The sequence below is a fragment of the Hyposmocoma kahamanoa genome, unplaced genomic scaffold (genome assembly GCF_003589595.1).
Source record: "Hyposmocoma kahamanoa isolate Upper Pololo Valley unplaced genomic scaffold, ASM358959v1 217, whole genome shotgun sequence".
In the NCBI taxonomy this organism is placed as follows: Eukaryota; Metazoa; Arthropoda; class Insecta; order Lepidoptera; family Cosmopterigidae; genus Hyposmocoma; species Hyposmocoma kahamanoa.
The window spans coordinates 375984-401614 of NW_020653738.1; the positions used below are offsets into that span (position 1 = coordinate 375984).

A 25631-nucleotide genomic window follows, 5' to 3' on the forward strand; every position below is an offset into this window, starting at 1 on the left:
GTTTTAAGACTTTTGAGTGACACTACTAACTAACTAAAAACCAGGCGCACGCACAATGTTTGTCCCGTCACCTGGTTTTTCTTATAAAAATATACAAAACAAGTAAAGAGCACAAAACTCGTCATCTGTCAGTCTACATTCGTCAGTCCGACAGCCGGTATCGGTCACAATATGCACTATAATAGTTGTTTAACAAAATAACAACTTAACCCTTAAATGCATGACAGCGTATTTTTGCTCAGGAAAAATATATGTGTTAAGATAAAATATCTGGATATTAGGAAAAATAATAAAAAAAATAAAAAATGGTATTAAGTGTATTTTTGAAAAAAAAAACCTTATGTATCGTTTTCGATACAATATGCATTAATAGCATTATTTATTCAATTACTTATAACTAAATATTGGTACAGTTGTGAAAGACTTTGAAGCAATCTTTCGACTTTTTAGAGCATAAATGTACATTACATTTATCACACTTTATTATGCTGAGTAAATGGCAAGAAGGCAACATGCATCGACCACGAGAATCAGTTCTAATCTGGTTGTGATCATTCTTATCCAGTCTGATTTCTAGCGGAGGTAATGTTTGGCATTGTATGCCTCTTCGGAGTTTTGGAGCTGGCCCATCTGCTATACAGGCTGGGCTGCCAGTTCGTGGGCGGCCTCTGGAAGCAGTTGGAGCATATTTGCACAACGTGTCTGCAAGTTCTGCTCTAAAATCGGCCAGGCTCAGAATGTTCTTCGGTAAAGCACCTCTTTGAGTCGATACCTTCTTATAGACAATCCAAGAGTTGATCACAGACAAATCTAAAAGATGATAGAAGATTCGGATATACCATTTCCTGCTCTTCATCCGTATTCTGTATCTACCCAAATAGGAATCCATTAAGTCAACCCCACCCATGTGGGCATTGTACTCTTTGATTAATCTAGGACATGTAATTGGGATCCTTTTTCTTTCTTTCTTATCGAATCTGTCTATGTTTTCCACAGGTTGAGCACCGACATACGTAGAAGCCAACACAACTTGCTTATTATCTTTCCAACTGACAGTTGTTATGTCCACTCCTTCAAAGTTAGTCGTATATTCGTCAAATGAACCTCTTGGTACTGAACTTTTCATGACATCCTGTTTTGTTGGTAGCTTACATGATTTTCCCAAGCGGTTTCTCTGTATAGTCCCCAAAGTGTGAATCCCTTCTTTTGCTAAAGTGTACATTAGCGGCAAGGATGTATAGTAATTGTCAAAGTATACGATGTGGTTACGATGTCTCGGAACCATCCTCAGGAGCTTCAGTACAGTTTGTCCCACTACTCCAACATCTGGCTCATTAGGCAATCGATCATCGACCTCTTTGCCAGCATAGATTTGAAATCTGTAAGCATAACCCATCAAATTGCAAAGAACAAATAGTTTGAACCCCCATTTGTGGGGTTTGTTTGGAAGGTACTGTTTGAGAAAATGACCTATTTTGGTTGCACACATTTGCTCATCTATTGATAACCTCTGTTCTATTGTTACGCTAGAAAATTGCTGGTTGAGGTGGTCTATTATTGGTCTTAGTTTATATAATTTGTCATGCTGGGGGTGACTGATAGGTAGATGGTTCTCGTTATTGTTGAAATGTAGTATCTTTCGAATTTTCTCAAACTTGTTGACCGTCATTGCTTCCTTGATTGGCGCGAAGCCAAACTTATTGGACCAGAAAGATCTGGTACTGGGGTAGTGGTATACAGACATAAATATTAGAATACCTAAATATTTACGTAGGTCAGTAATCGTTACAGATTCTGGTCTAGCTGGTTCTTTTTGTACAGCATATCTGGTTGTTTCAATTATAATATTTTCCAACAATTCATTTGTAAAGAAGTAGGTGAAAAATTGAAATGGACTTTGCAGATCTGTTACTTCAGAAGTAAGTTCTTCGCTTCCTCCAAATTTGATGTTATTTTCATCAAACACAAGTGATTGCTTCTTCCAAACTAAGTTCCTTGTGCTGTTCATGCTAAAAACTGGAATTTGAGAACTTATACCTGGTAATGGCGATGGAATATTGGATTCAGCATCATCTTGTATCAACGGCGGCTCTTCATCATCTTCAGCAGCTGGAACTTCTTCGAAAAGGTTCTCTTCATAGTAATTTTCAAGATCTTTTACCAACTCTTTATGCGTTGTGTAGTAGGGTAGGTCATCCTCGTCCGATTCCATACCATCCTCCGAAATTTCGCCATTTTCTAATCGGCTAAGTAGTTCTGCTATCGCATGATCTAAAAAACACAACAATGCATGCAAACCATACTCAAACCAAGCTCAAACCATAACCAAATCACACCGAAACTCAATAGGTTACAAGTCAGTACAAGACCATAGAAAGCAACGTTAGTGCATGATGTATCGAAATCGATACATGAACAAGTAGTTAGTTTTGTATACACCAAAGTAAAAAAACCTCACAAATCTAAACATGCTAAGCTTGTTTCTGTACTTACCATTCATTTTATATTTTTTTCAAACTGCAATATTATATATTTCTACTTTTCAAACAGATTGAAAATCAGTGTTTTTGCAACTAGCAAACTTTGTCGACAATGAACTTTGAGCGGGAACTCGTTATAAAATTTGACATCTGTAACTTGTCATTATTCACTTTTTTCAGTTCAAAAATAGGCAAAGGTACATTACGATATTCTTCCAAAGCCATAAATAAAAAAATATGGACAAAAAAAGTCGATGAATGCAATGTATCGTTTTCGATACACAATGCATTTAAGGGTTAAAACCTTATCCAAATAAACACTGACTCTATAGTGAAGTATTAACTAAGCACTCTGTAAATATATTTATTACACCAAAGCATCATCTCTTCTCGGCCCTCGACGAGAGCGCGACCTTTCTAGCACAAAACGCGGCGCTAGTTTAAGCGAGTGGCGGATAGCGACATGCAAAAACGGTTTATTTAATAACTGAACAAATCTGAAAAGAAGTACCAGTAGTTCTGTCAACAGCAATTATCTACAATTCAACTAGTGGAAATAATGACAAATCGCGGGGGAAAACTGCCGATTTCTTTAACCCTTAGTTACTCGCACAAGAAAATCACACAACTACTCGCATGCGAGTCAATGTTGGCTGCGTGGTACATCGTAGATAATTGTTTTTTTTTATATACATATATTTGTAAATATTACACAAATACCAGTAATTTTAATGCAAAAATTTATTCAAAAGTTTTATTTTACAAACTCCGTAACAAATAATACGAGATACTACTCAAAAATACAACCATAAACCATTATAGATTTACTTCGATCTAAAAATGTTACCTACATAACTACTCGCACGGGGAAGAGTGCAGTAACGTGTGCTATATATACTCTTTAGTTTGACATCCTATTTGTCACTAAAATATAAATTGTTGGTGAGAGCGTTCGCATTCCGATAGACCGAAGCATTATTTTATAGCGCGTAAAGGTAAGTAGACCTCATGCGAGTAGTTAAGTGTTAATGTGTAATAGATAATTTTTTCCGAACTATTTTTGTACATTTTTTTTATTAGGGGTTGGTTTAAAATATTTTTTAAACTAAACATAATGTTTTTTTTTATAATGTCAAGTGACAGGACCAACAAGTCGTGCGCCTGATGGTATGCTACACGCCTGTCCATAACAATTGCAGTGCCACTCAGAGCTTTAAATCGCAAAGATGTGAGTGGCACTGCCGCTCCGCCCGTCACCCTGAGACATAAGTTGACAAATCCCATGTGCCTATAATTTCACAAGCACCCTTACCCTTAAACCGGAACGCAGTAATGTTAACATTACTGCTTGGCGGCAGAAATAGGTAAGGTGGCAGCAATTCCCTGGACGAACTCTTTCACAAGGATCTCTACTGCTGCTTAATTGTGTCAACCAGATGATCATAGTTTTGCGAAAATGGCACCTATAGATTTTTTTTTCTTTTTTTTGTTTGAAGTAAAATAGATTTGTATAGTATCGTCAATAAAAGTATGTTAATAATTCTTCGGTGTAAAGATCATCACTCTCCTGTGCCCGTTTAACATTACCAACATTAAGCAGATCAAACCGCAATGACTCGCACCATACACAGCTCCTACGGTGTGTGCGTACGCGCAGGGGTCAGTGACCCGTCTAAGTTTATTATACTTTACGTATATTTAAACGTGTACTCCAATACGCCGTTTTCACCGTTCTATAATTGAACCTATAACAATAAAGCAAATACGAGAAAGCATGTGTACAAGAATAGACTCAAAGCGTGTTTTGTGAATGAAGTAGCTACAATTATGTATTTAGGAGACTCGTTTAGACTAGCTAGGGACAATTACAGTGCACGAACACGCGCCTGACAATCATTCATACAAAACATTACGTCACTTTACAGCTTTTTTACTGCCACCACCCTATTTCTGCCGCCATGTAGTGATGTGAGCATTACTGCGTCCCGGTTTTAAATGTAACAAAAGGGTGCTGGTGAAGTTACATGCACATGGGACACATGGTTAGGCACATGGGACTTGTCAACTTTATCTTAGGGTGATGGGTGCAGTGCCCCTCAGATCTTTGCGATTTGAAGCCCCGAGTGGCACTGCAACTGCTTAGGGTAGGTGTGTTCTTATCTCCAGACGCACGACTTGTTCATCCCATAAAAAAAAAATCATACGAGCAATATTTCAACCCCGTTTTCTATTGCATTTGTCCCGTGTTCTAAATTATAATTAATATGAAATTAGTTATAAAGGAAGTTTCTTTTTCATAACCTGAAAAATCCTTTCTCCTGGGAAGTGCCCCAGAGTGAATACCGTCTGCTCTGTTACTCATAGTACAGGAAATTTCCTAGTTTGAGACCTGGCAATTGGTGTTTGTCTGGCACATATTGAAAAAAAAACTCAGCTGTTGTACCTACCTTCTAGACTATATCAAGTGATGTAAAAGACGAAACTTGATAGTTTTTGTGATTTTCGTATTTTTTATTGTTACAGATAAAAAGCTTGTAAAAAATGAGTCAAATGGTGACACGGAAGAGTGGTGAAGAAAAAGAAAAGGAAAAGGTAACTACTAAATTTTAAAACGACAACGCCCACTTTGAACTCGCAAATTTTGAAGTTGCGACCGATTGAAAATTTATATCCGTTGTAAAATTGAAATAATCCTGACGACCGTAATTAAGACTTAAAATAAAATCTCAAAATGTTCGTTTTGCAGCGTTCAAAAATAAATATTTATAACTAGAGTTGCAAGGAAATATTATATTCGGCCTGATTAACGCATGTACGAAATTTGGCACGAATAATACCTGAAGTTAATAAGTATTAACTTCAGTTATAATAAATAATTTAGTTCAATGAAACGAAAAAGGTAATTTAAGTTTCAATTTAAATTTATAACATCTTTAATAAAGAAAGTAATTGCTTATTTCACTTCAGTTTGATTAACTTTAAAAGAAATAATTTTATTTAGATTTGCAAATAATAAGTACTTGGTTGGTTTTCTTAGAGTTTACTGAGTCATGACTAAACTATATAGAAAGTAGGTAGTTTTCATTTCATTCGTTTCTTTTTAATTTCTTAGAACTTATAAAAATAACTTGTTGTGTTTTTTTATATAAATAAGAGAAAAATTGTGCTTTCTCGAACTTAAAATGTATGCTCGGCACTAATATTAGTAACAATCGCAATTACACATTAGATGCTTATATTAAAATGTATAATAGCTTTACTATGAAGAAATGAAGAATGTATAATCTAGATTGCCATGCTAATTCTTAGTTGAATACTATAATAGCTTTATTTGCATTAGTTTTATTTATATTGTATTAAATTAAGTTATATTGAAATAAATTTATCTTATCTTACATGATAATTTATTTTTTACTCCTGTCTTTGGGTATTCAGCCGAATAGTGATTCAACATTCGGTCGAACAAGCCGATACCGAATAGTAACCAAATATTCATTGCAACTCTATTTATAAAGCATTCACGATTCCTTTTTATCTATTTTTGAAAATCGTATCGTTTTGTACCGTTCATATCTCATTAATCAAATCAAATTGATACTGTTATATGCAAGAAACACGTTGGGCTAGATAACAATAGTAAGATAGGCAAAAGATGCAATAATTGGTCGTCACATGATTAAAGTAAATTGTTAATACCTATTTAAATTGATTGTAAACATTTTATAATAGTAATTATGGCAAAAACATATTTACACTATAATGAACTTTCTCTTTTCTTTGTTATTATTTATATTTATCCGTCAAAGGTGGTTAAAATAAGTGTAGTCTATCGCATTTCTACTTCTAGAATTTATATCGGTAGCTTAACGTAATATTTTTTTGCAGTCAGTTAAAGCTTAATCCACATATATTTTTATTTTTTATTTTTATTATTACGAAATAACTCGGCCAACTTAAATACATCTTACAAAGAACAACATTTGTCTTAAATAAGTTAGGCCAAAATAGTTAACTACAATGACATAAATTATTATTGAAGCCTTTTAAACAAACACAACAAAACAAGAAATACAAAATTAGTAGTGGGCTTAGAGGATTTCAAATTTTAATTAAAGTTGATGTTAACGGAAAGCTTTGTAACTCCGTTCTGGTCGATATACCTTTTTTACTCTTCCGGCGTAAAAATATAAATATAATAGTAATATAATATAAAATCTGTCAATTAAAGCTTAAAATATAATTTGTACACCTTCTTTTAGTTATAAAATAAAGGTATAATCATAGCTTGTTATATAATTAAATCTAGGTTATTTGTGCCTACTTAAAAGTTCATATTAAGGTTACGAGGTTTTCGAATTTAGTAGACGATAGTCACTGCTATAATGTTTCGTAAAATTTGTAACAAATTTAAAAATGGTTATGGTTGTTGTCTATATTTGTAACTTAAAATTTATACGTCGGTAATAAAACAATATTTACAGGGAACAGAGAGTCCTGTAAAAGACATGAAAAAGAAAATGGCCGCCAACGCGGAGAAAGAAAAACAAGCAGCGGAGAAAAGCATAGAGAAACCTGCTGAAAAAATCGAAAAGCAGAAATCGACGGAGAAACCTAATGATAAGCAGAAGCCAGCAGAGAAACCTAATGAGAAGCAGAAGCCGACAGAGAAGCGAGTCGAGAAGCAGACTGATAAACAGACTGAGAAGGATAAGAAAGCAGACAAGACAGATAAAGTGGAAAAGAATGGAGTGGAGAAGAAACCAGAGCAGAAAGACAGTAAAGAAAAAGAACAGGAAAAGAAAGACGACAAAGGAGAGAAGAGCGGGAAGGTAATAGTTACTTTAATTCTTATTTTTTAGACGAGATTCGAGATCAACCAATTTTATTGTGGAGAGAGACGCAATCAACAAATCTCGATTTAATTCATTTGTTTAATAGTTGCAGGACAAAAAATCCGTCGAGAAACCAAAGCAGAACGGTTCAAAAGTGCACAATGGCGTGTCAGACGTGATGCTGACCAGCAACGGGTCCGAAGAGCTCCTCAACGGTGCAACGGTGAGTGAAGAGGAGGACCAGGACCTCATAGACGATGGACTGCACGATGAGCTATTCCCCGAACTGGCATATGACGACTCAGACCCCGAGTTCGATCCAGCCACACCGGACGGGCCCAGTCGCAGTCTGACTCGACGATCGCAGGTACTTGGTACCTGATTGTGTGTGTGTTTGTTCTAAGGGTTAGGCTCTGAGGGTTGGTTGGTCTGGGTAAGGTAGGTTGGTACTCGGTTTTGCATGATATTGATACTATAAACGGCACATCAAATAGTGACAATATTCATCATTAACACTACGTCTCACGGTCTCCTTTAGGAGATGTTTATTGCCATAATCGAGCCAATGCGGATTAGGGACTTCTAATGTTTTCGTAGGATTGTGAACCTTGTGACAAAGCCAGTAGCTATATTTGATGCATAATACACTTCCACCATTCAATTTACTTCGCGTTATCACCGTTACAGCGAATGGTTAGCGATAATTTAGGTTCAACGTGAACACGTCGGCACCCTGGATACGGGTCTACCCCAAGGAGAGGTTTTGGTGCCATTGTTGTATATCATTGACGGCAAGACTATTTTTCTTCCCGGAACTAGCCCATGACGTCAGTTGAACAAAATTGATAAATGGAATATAGCAGGTACCTGGTTGTATGTTTGTTTTATGAGAGGTGGAGGTTAGCGTAAGGAAATAAGGTTTGATTTGCGTGATACTGACACTAAAAACGGTCATGCATACGTACGCGCAAAATTAATGGAAGAAGGATACAAAGATTTGATGTGCCGGCAATTGTGTCTTACACAACTTATCATGGAGAAGGGGGCATTTTCCATTGCTTAAACAACAGCGAACAATGAAAACGAAACTGTAATTAATTAATACTTTTTTTGAGCAGAGACATCAAGAAGGTGATTCTTAACATTTATAACGCCCTAAATTTAAAGTTCGAACTTCATCCCTATATGTAAGAACCTACACACACAGTCGAACAAATAGCGTTGTGCACGTGTACGAAAACGAGCATAATATATAAAACGTTAATAATTTATCTACAAATTTAATAGTCGATAATTAATTTCGCCTGTGTGTGTTAAAGAACACCGAACATCGCGTCCCGCACATGTTCGTGTTCGTCCATAGCTCGTAATGTACTAACATACTAACGTTGTGGCGGTAGGCGAAGGCGACGCGAACGCCGGAGACGCCGCGCCCCGCCTCCGACAAACAGACCGACGCCAAAGACGATGAGGTGAGCGATCCTTGCGGCTCGCGTTGCTAATTGCAAGTCACTTGTATATAGGTGTTGATTTTCGCATTTCGAAATTTCTAGTACGTTTAAATTGGATAGTCAAATATATGACATTTGCAAACGCAAAACGCGCCCCTGCATGTTTTTAAATCTTACAGTGTGTTGACTTCGTCACTGTTTATAAGAACCTGCACACACAATCGAATAAATATTTTATTAACCGACTTCTAAAAAACGAGGAGGTTCTCAATTCGACTATTTTTTTTTTGTATGTATGTTACGCGATCTTAGTGAAATTAATATGAACCTTGTACTTGTTGATCGAAATTCCATATTTTGGAATTGCGATGTTTTTACAAACATTGCATTAGAATGCTAAAAATCATCCAATGGTAAAAGACATTAAGTATAATCGTTTGTTTTTTATTTAATATAATATTTTAACCATCCTTAAGATTGATTTTAAATGCCTAATTAAGAGCTTCAATTTCTTTAAAACGCTCTCTAGTAACTATTTGGAACTTAAGGTTCTTCACCTTTCACCCATAAAATTATAAGAATGTGTATGTTTTGTACACGTGTACTAAAACACGGACATCGAGTCCCTAATATATTTTTAATTTGACGTATTTACTACGAATACCTCTTCAGTTATGTTGTAGGTACAGGTGATGGGAATTGATCACTTGAATTCTTTATACAGGTTGTATATTTGAAAGTGAGACATATTCATACATGTCATAGTAAATCATGTTACCACTTAATATAGACTAAAATAAAATTAGTATATGGGATAGAACAAAAACTAAATCAACAAATTTGTTTTGGAATGTACATACGAATAAACCTATATTCCCATTACGCTTGATTTCGAGTGCAATGGGAATACTGCTAAGCGAGCGCCGAGTGAGACAGCAACAATAACAAAGATTTCACATCTCCCTTCCTACTAAAAGCACCTCTTTTTTCTAGAAAATAAAAAACTTAATTACTCACCTACACATATTTAAGTTATGATGAAAAAAACTGTTATCGAAATGATTACGTTTTAACTTATGCTAATTATTTTTTACTTCTGAACTATCGTCGAAATGTTTTACGTACTAAAAAAGATAAATTTATGATTTAGTAACTAGTTATCATTTAATAAGAATTTAAAAATATATATAAGATATATAAGAATATAATATATATAAGAAATATAAGATATATAAAATATAAGATATATAAGAAAGATATATATAAGAAGTTAAAATTTTTGGCGTAGTTAAAAATGTGAAATCAAAATATTTAATTTTTTAGTTATTTACAGTTTATTTACACTTACTTGGTACGGAGCAAGTGTTCAAAATGTCCACCATTTTCCACAATGCATATTCTAGCACGTCATAGTAAATTTTGTTTTAAATTGTTCAACACAAACACATTTTGTCTCACAGTATAAAATGTTGAGATAATCCTCTCATGCAACACTTCGACACTGTTCACCTCCTCCGGGTAAAACTCCGATTTGGGAATATTTCAATAGCTCGTCTCACACTATCACTACTTATTGCGTAAAGTCGCACCATCTCCGTCAATTCAACGTTAGAATAAATATGTATTTTGCGCGAGCGGGCGGAAGTACAAATAATTTACGTACCTTCGCTAGGCCAAAGTCGCGCGTGCGCACTGTTTCTATGCGCCCGCGTCCCCATCCCCGATTTCTGCTTTGATTTTCGCCGCCATGCCGCAGCTCACCATTGCGTCGGAGCAATAATAGTGATGTGCATAGATTTCGATAACTAATGTTGTTCACAAGTAGTAGTCGATAAAAAAAAAATAAAAAAAATATTTTTTGTAAAGTTTAAGTTCGTTAGTTTATTATTTCTTTGGGTTCAGAATCAGGAATATAACGCACTCTATAAGTATGTCCCACTTTCAAATTATATATTATATATAATTATAATTGCCATAAATATTTTATAATAATATAATGAAAATTAATATTATTGTAACGTCAATACGGCATACTTTTTCGTTGTGTTTTATTTTAGACGTTAGACTTTTGAATTCAGACTAAATGGATGAGCTGTCAAAATTATATAGAAGTCCCTTTCTTGCTAGTAATAAAAGAAATAAAGAATCTTACACTATGTTTAAAATGCGTTTTTACAAATTCAATGGTAATGATAGTCTTTGGTAGCCAATTCTTTGAAAGTTTTAATACAGTACTGTATTTTTAAATATTCCATACCGTTCCATTAAGTATTCCATACTGTACAATCAAAGCCAAACGAACTACATTTCAAGCCTTCAAATTGCCGAAACACTACTCTTGAACAGTCACTTACTGTGCTGGGTAATACATATACGACACCAAATCACGTATAATCAATGTTTATTAAAATCCGAACAAATCACCGAAAATACATACATAAAACAAACAAAGCGCTTGCGCGTTTCTACATACAAGTGGCGCCATCTAGTGGCAACGCTCGTTGTAAACTCCCCGAAAAATTACCTGATTGTCTACGACTGTTCTTTTGTTTATCCCATAAAGTCAATTATTGTGGACACGGACTAGGTAGGTCCAATAAAGAACGCCTCGATCATAGTCCTCTCCTTTTTGAACTACGATTCATTCAGATTCCACTGAGAAGAAGAACTTTTAAGAAACTGGGGGTTGCTCGTTGTAAATAGATAAAATTTATAATTTACAATAATTATTTGAAAATGTCACGTACAAAACATCCTGAAATTGCTAAACAATATCTTATTATGATAGATATAACAAGTTCACCTGTTCACATAAATTTGGTATAGTTTAGGCACAACTGCACTCAATTGTAGTAACCGTCGATCTCATTATGTATACATGTCCTCAAAGCATATTTATTATGCTATTCAAAGTTGTTATATTTTCAGCATCTTTTAAATTTAATTTGGTATTCCACAGAATACACCATTTAAAAAAACTTTTAGAAGTGTTACATATAATTATTAATACAAAGATCAATTATTAATACAAAGATCGAACACTGAGAAAAAACACTCAGAAAAAATTCCTTCGATCCGGTCGGATTCGAACCGACGTCTTCTTGCATACTTATTCATTCGGTTCGAATCCGACCGGATCGAAGGAATTTTTTCTGAGTGTTTTTTCTCAGTGTTCGATCTTTGTATTAATAATTATAACAAACTAGTGGAGTAGTTCACAAAAAATAATTGAATATCAATTCAATAAAAAATTTAATTAGTGTTACATATCTCAATTATCTGAATAATAAAGTGACCCAACTGGGTTTTCGAATCCGGAACGTAAAATTTTTCTGATTTTGACTAAATGAAATAAAAAATAGCTTATGAAATAGAATTAATGTAACGTTTTCCATACCAAATAGAAACTTTGTCACATTTGGCTGGTGCCATGTATGTTATATTTTTTAAATCTATTTTATCAGTTTTTTAATTACCTCTTTTTCTGATTGAAGTAGCAACATGTTACATTACATTACATTGATTCATGTGCGATAAGTGTAGCACATGAATCCAAATATAGTCGTACCTTAAAAATGATGGAATAGAGAAATCACGCTTTCAAAAAAAAATACGAATATCTTATATTATATCTATATATATTATAAACCAGATAATATATATAATCTCATGTATATTATCTTGTTTCACGAAAAGAAAATGTGGACGTAAATTTTTGATAAACAAGAGCACAGTGTTGTTTCGAAATGACATCGAGCTGCTTGTCTCTGGTTAATTTTACAATCAAAAGTAACTTGTAGGTATGTCAATGACTTAACGGAAGCTAAGCTGTCGCGGAACAATAACAGCATTATAAAAAAATATTCTTGCAGTGCTCCAGCATTGTACCTTCCATATTGGTACCTAACTGCAACTTAACCTTGTATTACTGATCTCGCACAGGGTCTCAACCTAATAAGCTAGCCTTTTCTTTGTATATCTTAAAATGTCCAACAGATGCTTGCAAATTTACCACTATTATTTCATTGCTTTTATTCTTCATAATATATTATCACTATTTATTCTTTACATTTTGCAATGAATAATTCATTTAATTTTTCAGTCAAAAGTTCTAAAACTAGCTGAGACGCCGGCTTCAACGGACCGCAAGCTGCGTTCGGCTGATTCGCCTAGACCGGAGAGCAAAAAGGAGAAGGAAACCAAGAAACAGGAGAAGGAGAAAGATGACAAGGACAAACAGGAGAACGGGGAGAGGGATATTGAAATTATTGATTTGGATCAGGATGGTGAGTAGTTTGTTTCTATTGTTTATATCGTTTTGGGAAATACTTCCTATGAGAGGATGCTATAGGAATTTGGTCTATAGCATGGTGAGTATATGCCGACAATTTATGATAAAACCTTTAGCTGAACGTAGTACCAATCTCGTAATCGATATAAATAAATATGATTAGCAAATATCTACGTTAAGGTAGCATTCCGATGTTGGCGACCACGGCGATTGGCGACCCCATACCTGGTCGCCTGTCGCCTGGTGACCAGTAGCTTACGGTTCCAAGCGACTGCGATTGACGACCAATCTTCCCGCACTTTTGATTGCGATCGGTTGTGTTCTGATGCTGGCGCTTAATACAACTATGTCGAACTATTTATCCACAACAAGAAAAAGAGTTTTACAGTAGCTATTGCGGGAAGAAGAAGACGATGTTACGCTCATTTGTTATCCTTGCTATCGTATAGGACTCAAGACCCACCGTCTTGTAGTGAGTCTTAAATCATATAGGGTTTTAGACACTAAATCTATTCATCATTCGTCATCAACATAATCGATAGCTAGCCACCCCCACAAGTCGTGCATATATATACGCATGCGTTCGTCTGCGTTCGATATAACTTCATACTAAACAGTGGGTTGCCGTCGCCGGTCGCGGTCGTCGACATCGGAATTCAACCTTTAGATGAAGAGGTGTCCGGTTCAATTCCCGGTAAGATCTATTTGGAAAACGAACTTTTCTAAATTGTTTCTAGTCTGGGTGTTCTGAGTCTTGGGTATTGCTTCAGAGTTAATTTTGTGGCTCTGGTACTCATAGCACAGGGAATTCCTTCGTTTTTGATCAGGTCATTGATGTGGTTGTCAGGTACATAAATACGTACATACCATCACGCTTTCTGCCAAAGTAGAGACAATGAACCTCCTTTGGCTATGCTACTGACTCATCGGTCTCTCAATTACGCTCGTTTATTCGCGGTACTTTTAAAAAGCCATTCTCGATCTGATCGAGATGTGTACTCATATAAGCAAACTCTGGAAGCTTGCAAGTGACGTTTTCCGCTGTTACGGTGCCGCTGCAGAGGAGCCGCGCAAGACGGACACGAACTTCTCGAAGTCGCGCGTGAAGGTGTCCCCGTACCGGCGCTCGCTGCGCCACGCGGCCGCCGACCACACGCAGACCTCCTTGCTGGCCAACTACACAGGTCGGTGGCTTCTGCCCTCCTGCTCCTGCTTGTCGTAACTGACGCATTTGCATTTCGGTAACTTTATGGGTATTGGCACCTGAAGTTTTATTGTCACCTGAAAAATGTCAGTCAGGGTGTAGATCTCGTTTGATTGATCCCTTACATGTTAGTAACTGAATTTCGCTAAAAATTCGATGACGTTAGTTGTAGTAACATGGACCTATAAGTCAAGACGACTGCTAATCTCCATACTACAGACCGATACCTCCAATGAACACTACGCCAACTTAATTCTTGGGCATTTTCTGTTTTTAATATAAACACCCTTATTTATTCACTAATATTATGCTCCTCAATTTTTTTGTTTCTTTTTTCACAAAATTCGAGGAGTTTAATATTTGTAAATAAATAAGGCTGTTTACATTAAAAAATGTTGAAGGTATCGAGAAAGTAACTCTGAAAAAGGTCAAGTTCCGTCTTATATCGCTAGATGGCGCTGATCAATAGCCCGCAAGTAGTAAATGGCCGTGGATATCAATGAATTCCTCTTTAATTTGAAATATAAGAAGTCGTTTTTTTTCATTGAAATTTCTGAACTTTGAATATGCATGTCAATAGAGGTCATTGTGTGTTACGAACTAATTTATAAATTAACGCTTCCTAATATGGGTAGATGGCGCTAATCCTAGACAAAATAAAAGAAGAGCACTATCCACAAAAATCTGTGCAATAAGCGCCATCTAGTTGATTTGTGTGTTATCGCTAGAAATTAAAGTAGCTTTGATAAATTGCAACTCATCAATGTAAAACAAATTAGTTACAAAAATTGCTATTTGGAATTCGTCGCGACATCTGGTGTACCAATAGGTACTAAATACTCGACTACTCTCTCTTATTTCGCGATTAGCAATCCCCTTGAGTTATTGGCCCATGGTTACGATAAGGAGCGCAAAACATATTGCTAACAAGTCTAATACTCTAACAATCTAAGTAGAAAACCATCATTTTTTCTTACCCTTGGCTGTCAAAGAGGATTTCGAATAATCGAAACGCAATTACGCAATCTACCACCGGAATCACCCGGCCATTCCACAACCGATATGCATGAAAGAAGGATGGCGAAAGCTAACCTAATAATAATTAAAGTCAACGAAGAAGAAATTGTAAAACAATGTATTTTAGAATAAATGCAAGAACACAACGCAATTGATTCAAATAATAATTATAAAAATAATGAAAACATTAGTTATGAAATACCTAATCATTAATCAATTAAACAGTAATGATATAAAATAAAACATAAAAGACAGTGTAACAGAAATGTTTAGACAATATTTAAATGATAGAGAAGAAAGTTAGCAAAGGAACATTTTGACAAGAGCCTCTTGTCATTGTCAATGTCACATTAAGATTGAAAACAATGTGATCATTTGTCGCAGATTTCTGACATTTGGGCAGATTTAATTTTTATTAATTTTCATTGCGGCAGAACGTGTTAACGTGTTTGGCAGATTTGGGAATATTCAGCAAGTTCTTTATTATTTTTTGGAACAAACTGAAAACTTGTTGTTTACTGCTACTGCGAACAAACATTATGAAGCGAAATACAGGATAATGTCGACCCCTCAGACGTAAAGTATCGTATGTCGAAATTGCCAAGTTTACAGGGAAGCGTTTTAAAGTTCTGAATTCACTGAAACAAACATAACACGTGATTTTAGCATTTCTCAGTTTTATTCGGCAAAGCTCATTACTCACATAGAGTATTATAAAATCCTAGATATCGGTTAGATGCTCTATGGTGATCACTCTTTCAGTGAATTCAGAACTTTGAAACGCTCCCCTGTAAACTTGGCAATTTCGACATACGATACTTTACGTAGGAGGAGTCGATGTTATAAACATAACCTAAATCAACTTTATAATACCAGCTTCTACAGACTGTACTCAATTAGCTTTTTTGATGCTATAATAATGAATCACAAGTAGTCTATGCACGTCGTCAAAAATACTGGGTCACTAAATACACGGAATGTCGCCATCCTTCTTTGAAGTAGCAAAAACAAAAAATACAATTCTGCAGGTCGTAACGAATATCAAAATTCGAATTTCGCTCTCAGACCTGGACCCCGATTCGGAACTCATAGGGTCGTATTCTAGAACTCTACTCAATGCTCAAGTCAGGATTTGAGTATGGTTTAAAGCACTCAAAATCATACTCAAGTCCCTGCCATTAGGGTCGTATTTCCAGTGCTTGTGTTTCCAGTGCAATCGTGACTTGAACATTGAGTAGAGTTCTAGAATACGACCCCTTAGATATCTTATCTCGAAGGGCGCTTTCAGACCTATTCAGAACACTCGAGTTAAAACGTTCGATTCGGATTCGGATACGATATCGTTATCCAACAACGTTTATGGAGTTAGTCGGCGAATATAGATTATAAGAAAAATGAAATCCTTTCATATACATTTTTAAGACTTTAAAGGCCTAAAATATAGTCTCGCAATCCAAAAGTCCAGATTTTATTTAAAATAATAAAAGATTTTCATATTACATTCTTGCTTTGTAAACAATAGGACGTTCGGTAACTTTCATTCGATAACTGTGTTCTGAATAACGTTTGTAGCCTTTGCCGGTCGAGAAGGCGCCGGTACGAGTAATCGTACGGGTGTGACGTCATTTCGGTTCGGTTTCGAATACGACAGTTTCACGTTCGATCCGGTTATTGTGAATAAAAATTAAAATAAATCGTACGATATCTAATCTAATCGGTCCACAACGGAGTTGTCGTAAGGTTCTGAATCGACCTGCTGAGATGATTGAAGTCAATTGCTAAATCTTTTGCTCGTGCAAACGTATAAAACTGTGGAAAAAAAACTAAGAATGACCGCTGCGCTTCGGCAAAAAACTAACACCCCGCTTAGTAATAGTAATGACTAATTTATCTTGTTACTGGATAAAAGTACAATACTTAACAGATGCAAGTTATAAAGAATCTGATATAACTTTAGTGCTATATGTCTTCCAGGTAACAACACAACTATGGAGATGGACATCACAGAAAGTTCCTCGTTCATGTCGGAAGAGCCATCGATGAACGACAGCTCCTACCTCAGCGGACTTCGCAACATCCGCGGCCGGCGCTCGTACAAGCCGCTTAAGGAGATGACCATTAAGAAGGTCGACAGGAGTTTGAGGTCTACCACGACCACCACCATCACAGGTAAACAAATAATGCAGATATTAAAGTATATGAATGTTGGCGAGACGCTTGCCAAGTAGTTTTAGGAAGGGGGAGAAGGGCGAAGTATTTAAAGAATCCTTTGGGATTTTTAGCAACATATTTCTCCAACTATTTTTATGACAGCAACAAAATATCATAAACATAACATCAAAAGTTATAAAAACTATAAAATGCTTCAAAAGGTATGTTCCGCGCACAGTAATAGACTAATTGAAATTGTCTAGAGTGCACTTCGTAAAAGGGCAAAGACATCACCGCCGTGGGTTTTGCAAGAGGCGATAGTCGAACAAAAGTGCATAGCTTGATGTGCTGTTAATTGTACATAATAAAAATTCTAAATAGTTAAAAACTCAGAGCATTATAGTCCGTTCAACCATTTATCTAACTTTTGACATCTCGACTACTAATCAATTAGTGATGTTCTAATTCGATTTCTTATAACGATCGATTTTATATTAGGGTATTAAGAAATGGGGTAATGTGCTTTCTCGGTGGAACTTTAAACCATTAGAATTCATTATAATTATTTCAAATTTATTTATTTTCATTATAATTTATTGGGCAGGTACCAAAACATATACAACGGAGAAATCAAGATGAATAATCTTTGTTACATAATTTGTCGGCTTGATAAATATCGGATTCGGAATCGTTGGATGGAATATAGTCATGATGGGAATTCGCTGGATGCAAACAAAAAGGAACACAAGACCGATCGTTGTGATGATGTTTGAGGGAGGCCTATGTCCAACATGTCTTTCACCTGCAATGACGATGATCTACAATTATATTTTTCGACATTCAGGTCGTCTCGCTTTAACTTTGGCCCATTCAGCATACAACTTTAGAAATATCGTTTTATTCCACAATGTTGGGATAATAAGGCTGCTAACAGATTGACTGCACGCAGCCGATCTCGGCAGGATTCTGCTAAAGTTGACGTTTAGTGTGTTGCTAGTTTTTGATAAAGCAAGCATAGTTATTTCACTGGGGAAGTCAATAGGTATAAATCTAAAATATCAAGAAATTGGCAACAGCAAGATGATAGAAATGTGAAGAGACTAAAATATTTTCAAATTTATTTTTGACTCATAGTGAGTTCCTTGAGAAACATATTATCTCTATGCAATAAACATGGCAATATTATTTTTCAAAGTAAATTTACACGTGACTTAGACTGACAGACAGGTTCTTTGTAAAGAAATTGTCAAAGGTCCATACTAATTATTAAACGTGTTAAAGTTCCGCCCACGCCTGTCGGTTCATATTTGATTGGACTGCGTGATATCCACGGTCGGCGCACTTACAAAACGACCAAGGAGATCGGCGACACGAGCGCCACGCCCACTACAAGCACTCAAAGTAAATGATGCTGCTGTGCTTTGTACATCTATCTCATTTTTACTTATTTTATTTATGGGCACATTTTATAGTCTCTCATTTTTTAAGACGGGAGTAAAATGACATTTGTAAGGTTGTCAGATCTCTTAAAATTTTAAATAGTGATGTAGCTGTTATCGATACTTATATCGATGGATCGTGAAAATGTCTGAATTGTTTATGTTACGACGTTCTAATGATCACTAATTGCCTTCTTCATTCTTATTTTGACAGGTCTAGTATCAAAATTAATTTTTGTACACATACATTTTAACAAGAACTTGCGGATTTGATTATCTATATTGAATTAAAATGACAAACTTTAAAATATGTCTCCACTTTGTATTTTAATAGACAGTTCTAAATGCAGTGTATGCATGTATAAACTTACAAAGATTGACAATTCAAATGAACCTGTGCCCAGCAGTTGACGAATAAAGGGCCGATGATGATAGAAATGTAACGAATTCGGTTATTTATTGCATAAGCTTGGTCAATATTCAGTCGGAAGATTGCAATCAAGCAGCTTGTAAGCGGGCAACACTTTTGTGCTATGACCTGTTTGTTATTTTACCCCATCTTTAAAAAGATAATATTTATTTTATCATCTCGTACAGGGTAGTTTTTTAGTTGCCAAAAGTTACGTTTGTAATGTTGCGTAAAAGTATTTTTTATTCGAAGGTAAAATATAGTAAAATTGTAATCGTTCGTAATTAGAATAAAGTATTCTAAATATCATTATATTTAGAATTTGCGGAAATTTGGATTTGCTATCAGTTTTATAAAATGTGTAGTCGGTCGAGGTACAGTGTTTTATAAAACTCAATTTTGTGGCTTGTCCTTTTTTTTTCGAGGTTTTTTTAATTTTAATTAACGCTATGGGAGTAGCATGGTGGTGTGCCAGGTACGTATAATTTTAGGGAAAACGTAGGAAATGAAAATGTTTAGAGGAAACGTTTCTTGAAAATTGCATTCTTGTTCTGATAAAGAAAAAAGTACAATAATTTGTGGTAGTAGTTAATTCATTACTAATAATTTTAGTGTGCGTAAAAGAAAGTTAAGGCAATCGTCTAGCGTAAATATTTAAAAGTACGGTGTGAAAAAATAAAAAGATTTCATAATGGAAGTAAGTAAAGTATGTCGTTGTTGATCGTTCGAAATTGTGTGATATACACAGTTTTGTACAGGGATAGTAATTTTGTAGTCATTATACAATTTTTTTAGTCATAGAAAGACTCCATTTTTGGCAGAATAAAAAGAATGGCTCATATTTGGACTACGAAACATTTTTATGCGGAACAAGTTTTAAAATTGTTCGCTAACGTCGTACATAATCGTCAGTTAATTCGAGAGGCCTCCCCTGCGATATGACGCGTCTTTAAGAGCCGTACCTCGGAACAATACGTACCCGTCACACCTGCGTTTACACCGGGCCGAAGTGCTGGCGCGCCCTGGCTTACCTCGCCTGCCCGCAGCGGACAGCGGCTCGCGGCCCACGGCGCCCGTGGTGGGGCGCAAGCGCAAGCCGCTGGACGGCGCGCCGGCCGACGCCGACGCCGACGCCGACGGCGCCGCGGCCGCGCTGCTCAGCAAGCGCATGCGCCTGCTGGAGCGCATCGCGCAGCCCTTCCGCCGCTCGCTGGCCGCCGCCGAGGTGCGTATGCCCGTTCGCGCAACGGAACCAGAAGGCGAACAACTTTCAAGGAAGTGCTCTAGGTATTTCGGTACAAGTGCGGAAAGCTCGTCATTATTCACGAGTCCCGGGGCTTCTTGGCCCGAGCCAGAGGCGAGACTCGAGACTCGAGACTGGTAAAAATGACAAATCCGCACGTGTATCAAACGACGTTTTTTTAATACATTTGCAAAAAAACTACGTTGAAAGTAAAATAAAGCAGTATGTTTTAGTAATGTTAGCACTCCATCAGCCATCTTTATGGAAAACGTTTTGGTATTTTTAAATGTAACCCGTCCTCTTATTAGACACCTATGCAATTTAAACAAATAAGATGCTTGGTAAATATAAGTTTTAATGACGAATGACTTACGTCACAAAGCACATAAATATTAAATAAATATGCAACCTCTTTAGTTCTATGTTTAAGACTTGAAACAACAGTAAATTAAAAAAAAAGGAAAGTAAAAAGCACTACTTTCGCATGATTTATACTACAAAAAATACCACGTTTTGAGCAACTGTATTAAAAAAGCATTTTTGTTTATTTTAATTTTTTTTTAGTCAGCAGTACACGTAGGTATTTTTAATTCTCGCAATTACAAACACTAACATATTTAAGTAATGCAAGCATTTCCAAACATGTTTCAGAGAATGAATTATCTCTCACCTCTCTTGAGATATTGTACCTACTCAAAATAAATTATTTGCGCTAATTCGCTCTGACAGCTTGTACCCGTGACGGTACGACAGATAGAAAATGCTAAACGTACACTATTCACTTGTACGCTTCAAGCAACTTGAGCGGTATGTGCTGGTTATATCTGTTACTGTATGTATTTGCTTATTATGCAACCTGAAAATGAGATACCAAATCTTCTACGTTTCCCCGAAGCCCGTTCTCCCGATTTTGCATTTAAAAAAAATACTTAAGGCGCGTTCCCATTATGTCGTGACAACAGATTGTCGTGTAGTTTAAAGTGTTGTGGCTTGTATATTTAAATGAAGTTGTTCACATATACTACAATACAGTTAACTGTCGGTCATGATTATTTTGACATTGCGACGACAGACAGCTAGAACGACAATCGTTCGGCGACAAATAAAACGTCACGATAAAAATTTGACGACAGATAATCGCAACTTCAAATAATTCTAAATAAATAACGCACACACTCATAGCCCTGCCCTGGGCGAACCTTGTATCCCGGGCGCCATGGCCATACAAATATTTCTCCCGGCCCGGGACTCGAACCCGGGCCCTCTGCGTGGCAGTCCAGCATGGTAACAGTTCGGCCACGGAGGCAGTTAAATTCTGTCGTGTAAACGACAAGGCCATGAACCGATCTAGTGGGAACAGCTAGACACGACAGTCAAATTCAACGATAAAATAAACGTTCACGACACAGTCACGATCTTACGACAGATAGTCGGGATAAGAGCTTTACATAAGGGCTACACATAAACACGATACGACGTCGCGTCGTGCACGGCATCGTTGACGTTACTGGTTGTAGATTTCCACGATACAACGTCGCATCGGGAACGATGCCGCGTCATAGCACGACGCGACGTCGTATCATGTTTATGTCTAAGAGCCCTATGGGAACAGGCTAGGCGCGACAGTCGTCCAACGATAAATAAAACGTTAAGACATAATGGGAACGCGCCCTTAACATTTCGGTCTGACCTTCGCGACGGGTTTCCTGCACCTGGAGCGCGGGCAGCCGCAGTGGCGAGGCAAGGGCGTTTGCTCCGAGCATCGAAGTGAATTTCCGAAGCGGCGTCTCTGGACAGAGCGTTCCGTCTGTTGGCAGATCGTGGGCATAAACTCGGACCTGCCGCTGACGGCGCCGGTGTCGTCGCCCGCCGCCTTCGACCCGGAGTCGCTGAAGACGCCCGCGCCGCTGGCGCCGCCCGGGCCCCAGCCCGAGCCCGAGGCCGGCAAGCGCTGCGTGCTCATGTAGGTCGAAGGCGGACGCTTCGAGACATTAGTGTATTGTAACAATTTCAAATGCTGTTTTCCTTATACTTAGAGCGCTTACGAATTCCCCTGCTTTTCGTTCTTTTCTTCAATTTTTATTTAATTAATCGTCGAAGTAAAACGTCGCTGCCAAAACACAACAATGATCGTTGTTAACATTTGATGGAAGTTTTCTACACGGTTTTCGATATCTATACTGAAAAAATTGCTAAAGTTTATTGTAGCAGTAACCTATAAATTTGCAACTTCGTTCGCCGAAAAATATTTTTTGTGACATGTAATGGACCGATATCAAAAACGTCACTTGACGGAAGGACAATTATTATCGTAATATTTAGTTCCTGTGTTGAACTGACTGTTTTTTATTACAAAGTACTTACTCACACTTGCGAAAGCCATATCTGCGACGACATCACGTTGTTCGTCCTGGATACTCCAACAGCATGCTCCAAAAATTCGTCCATATCATCAAAGTCGATACTGGCAAAATTGTCTTTAAACTGAGGTAGATAAAGTTGCCATAAGAAAAATAAATCAATTACACTCGTACGTTCTAATCTCATCTCAGTAGCACAGGCGACTAGCGTGTTTTGAAAACATGATAAAATTAGTGCTTCATTTAAAAATTACACAGAATTAAGTTGCCAGTCGATGGCACTCGATTGATTAATTTTGTTTAATTGATAATTATTTCTTCGATTAGTTAAATGAATTTAAATAACAGTAACACCTATTGACAACAATGCCAACTGCTCGTGACAAATTCTAGAATGGTTGAGCTAGTTATATGGTGGTGCTCTTTAAAATTTGATACCTCCTTTACATAGCCTGTATGAAGAATGTTTATGTCTTCACGTAGATTGTGCACTGTAACTTATTGTTTATGTACCTTTAAATCAAAGAAAATCCAAAAATCTTTTGATTGTGATCGTTGCAAAGACATAACGGCTGTCTATGAGGAAGTATGTTTAGTTTTCGATCGTAAATGAAATAATGAAACGTTATGTAGTTATTACCTAGAATGCAACTTCTAAAACTGTGAAGGTCTGTAAAATAATTATTACGTAGATGTCCGTTTCTCTTTCACTATTATCAAAATGCTAATGATAAAGAATTTGTGTTATGCAGATATGAATTACTTAATATATTGTAGCGTTTACCAAATTCTAGGTACAACGTGATTTTAACTTTATGACAAAAATGTTTATTCTACTTGTTAAGATAGTGTTAAAACATTGTATTTTCAAATGTACCTTTTTCAAGAATGTGGTAAGCGCCAAACGTTTTCGACAAAGGGTAATTTAATATTTTTATAATGGAAATTTTGTGCAGGGTCCAAATTACTTAAGGAAGAATTTAAAAGACGTGTTATAAATCAACCAATTGATATGCCATACTGTTTATAAAAGTGGATAATTTTGTAGGAACGTCTTATAAAGCCAGCTGTTGACGTTCATGGCCGTGATTTCGTTATTTTTGGCGCTTACGATGTTCTAAATGTTAAAAGTCGTCCACAGGGCTCGGAAGTGGTTTATATTTCTGAACTAGTTTGTTTTACAGTTTAGATTATTTGGTTTTGAACCGGTTTTTCACATTTCGCTCTCTGGGACCCATACAAATCGGTGAATTGAAGTTTTTCTCGTCACACTCATTTTGTATTTCTCGATTATAGTCGTTAGAAATTTATAACAAATGGATAGTCTTCAAGTCGTCAATAACTTGCCTTGTGGCTTATAATCGTATGTAAAATTAATAATTTTTTTTCAAAGTGACTAGTTGAAATTTACAGCTGCGCGCTATTATATCCTTCTTGCAGCTTCACCAATTTTTCTCTCTTTCTCTCGCTCGCTTTACACGTATAAACAAGCGTGAAGTAAGCAAAGGCAACCGTTCTATTATAATAAGTGCGTAGCGGCCACACTGGACCAAATACAGCATAACTGAGAGTGAGTGAAAGAAAATTTAAAAATACTGGCGGCCAGCGTTTGTGTTAAACCGGTTCATTTGTTTCAGTTTTGGTTAAGGGTAGTATATCAATCAAAATTAAATAAACCAGCCTGAAAAAAAATTACCAGTTTTTTTTATCTGGTTCCAAGCCCTGATCGTACAAGTATAATGTGAAATATCGTGTTCTAGAAAATATTTTACTTTTTCGTTTTGATCACTGTTAATTACGAAATGCTGTACAGTATAATGCAAAACAGATTTGGTAACCTATTGTTCACCTTTTGGTTCGTACCAACTGCGGCCACGTAGTATAAAAATATTTTTAAAATATCCTGTATGACTATGAATACGAGAAATTTACTTTATAGATTTTGCAGCAGTTATTTGCTGTTAAATCTCCACTGGATGCAAAAGATAGGGTGAAATTTTATTAAAGAAAATGTATTAAAATTTTACTCTTTTCTTCGTCCGGTTTTTATCCATTAACATAAGCTCTAAATATTGGACTTCAAATTGAACACATCATGTTCGAAAAGTGTTTTTTGTTCAGATTTACAAATAATAAACGTTAAGGAAATAAATTTTTTGGTTCTTATTTTAATTTTTCTGAATTGGGGCCGGTTCCATTTTTTTTTCACTATTCTGCAAAATTCGCCAAAATGGTGACACTTGTCAAAATTGTGAATTACTTTGCCATTAATTTATCTCCTGCAACTACATTGTTATTTTTAAATAAAATCGATGTGACCGTCTAGTCCTATTAGTAGGACTAACGGTGTATATGTTTTAATTTTCTTGCCGTCGTATTGATAAACAAAATCCAATCGTAAAGGCTGACAAGTTACTATTGGACTTGGAAATGACACTAAAGAGTCACCACACATATGGACAAGGAATCTGCTTGATCCGGTCAGAAATAGTTCGGACCGCTGAAGCGAAATGCTATAATGCTTAGCGCTTTTTCAGATCGACTCAATATATGTGGTAACTTCCAAAATCGAATATTTTTTAAATGAAATGTGAATTTAAATGGCATATTCTACAGTAGATATCATAATAAGTTGCTAAACGCTTGAATATTTATGTGCAATATAAATTTACGACAAAAGAATCGGGCCCAATGTTACTAACGATTAAGGGCGCTTTCAAATTAGGCGCTTGTTGGAGCGATGTAGTCTGTAAG

The 25631-nt window shown here is 36.3% G+C and overlaps 2 protein-coding genes across 5 annotated transcripts; one reads left to right on the forward strand and one right to left on the reverse strand.

Moving 5' to 3' along the window:
- Window positions 1-397: 397 nt before the first annotated feature.
- Window positions 398-2500, reverse strand: LOC113227812 (piggyBac transposable element-derived protein 4-like). Its single transcript, XM_026460840.1, has 2 exons — window positions 2494-2500; window positions 398-2271 (listed from the first exon to the last, which is right to left on the reverse strand). Exons 1-2 carry the CDS (start codon window positions 2498-2500, stop codon window positions 398-400), a joined length of 1881 nt encoding a protein of 626 aa, XP_026316625.1.
- Window positions 2501-5006: 2506 nt separating this feature from the next.
- On the forward strand, window positions 5007-22613 carry LOC113227800 (myb-like protein X). Of its 4 annotated transcripts, none has more exons than XM_026460818.1 (9): window positions 5007-5072; window positions 6962-7309; window positions 7419-7679; window positions 8713-8784; window positions 12866-13049; window positions 14116-14238; window positions 17250-17444; window positions 20321-20499; window positions 22335-22613. In XM_026460818.1, exons 1-9 carry the CDS (start codon window positions 5022-5024, stop codon window positions 22482-22484), a joined length of 1563 nt encoding a protein of 520 aa, XP_026316603.1. In that variant the 5' UTR covers window positions 5007-5021; the 3' UTR covers window positions 22485-22613. The 4 variants fall into 4 exon arrangements, with proteins under 4 accessions (XP_026316603.1, XP_026316606.1, XP_026316605.1 ...); XM_026460821.1 differs by having other exon boundaries at window positions 7419-7535; XM_026460820.1 differs by lacking the exon at window positions 14116-14238.
- Window positions 22614-25631: the final 3018 nt, after the last annotated feature.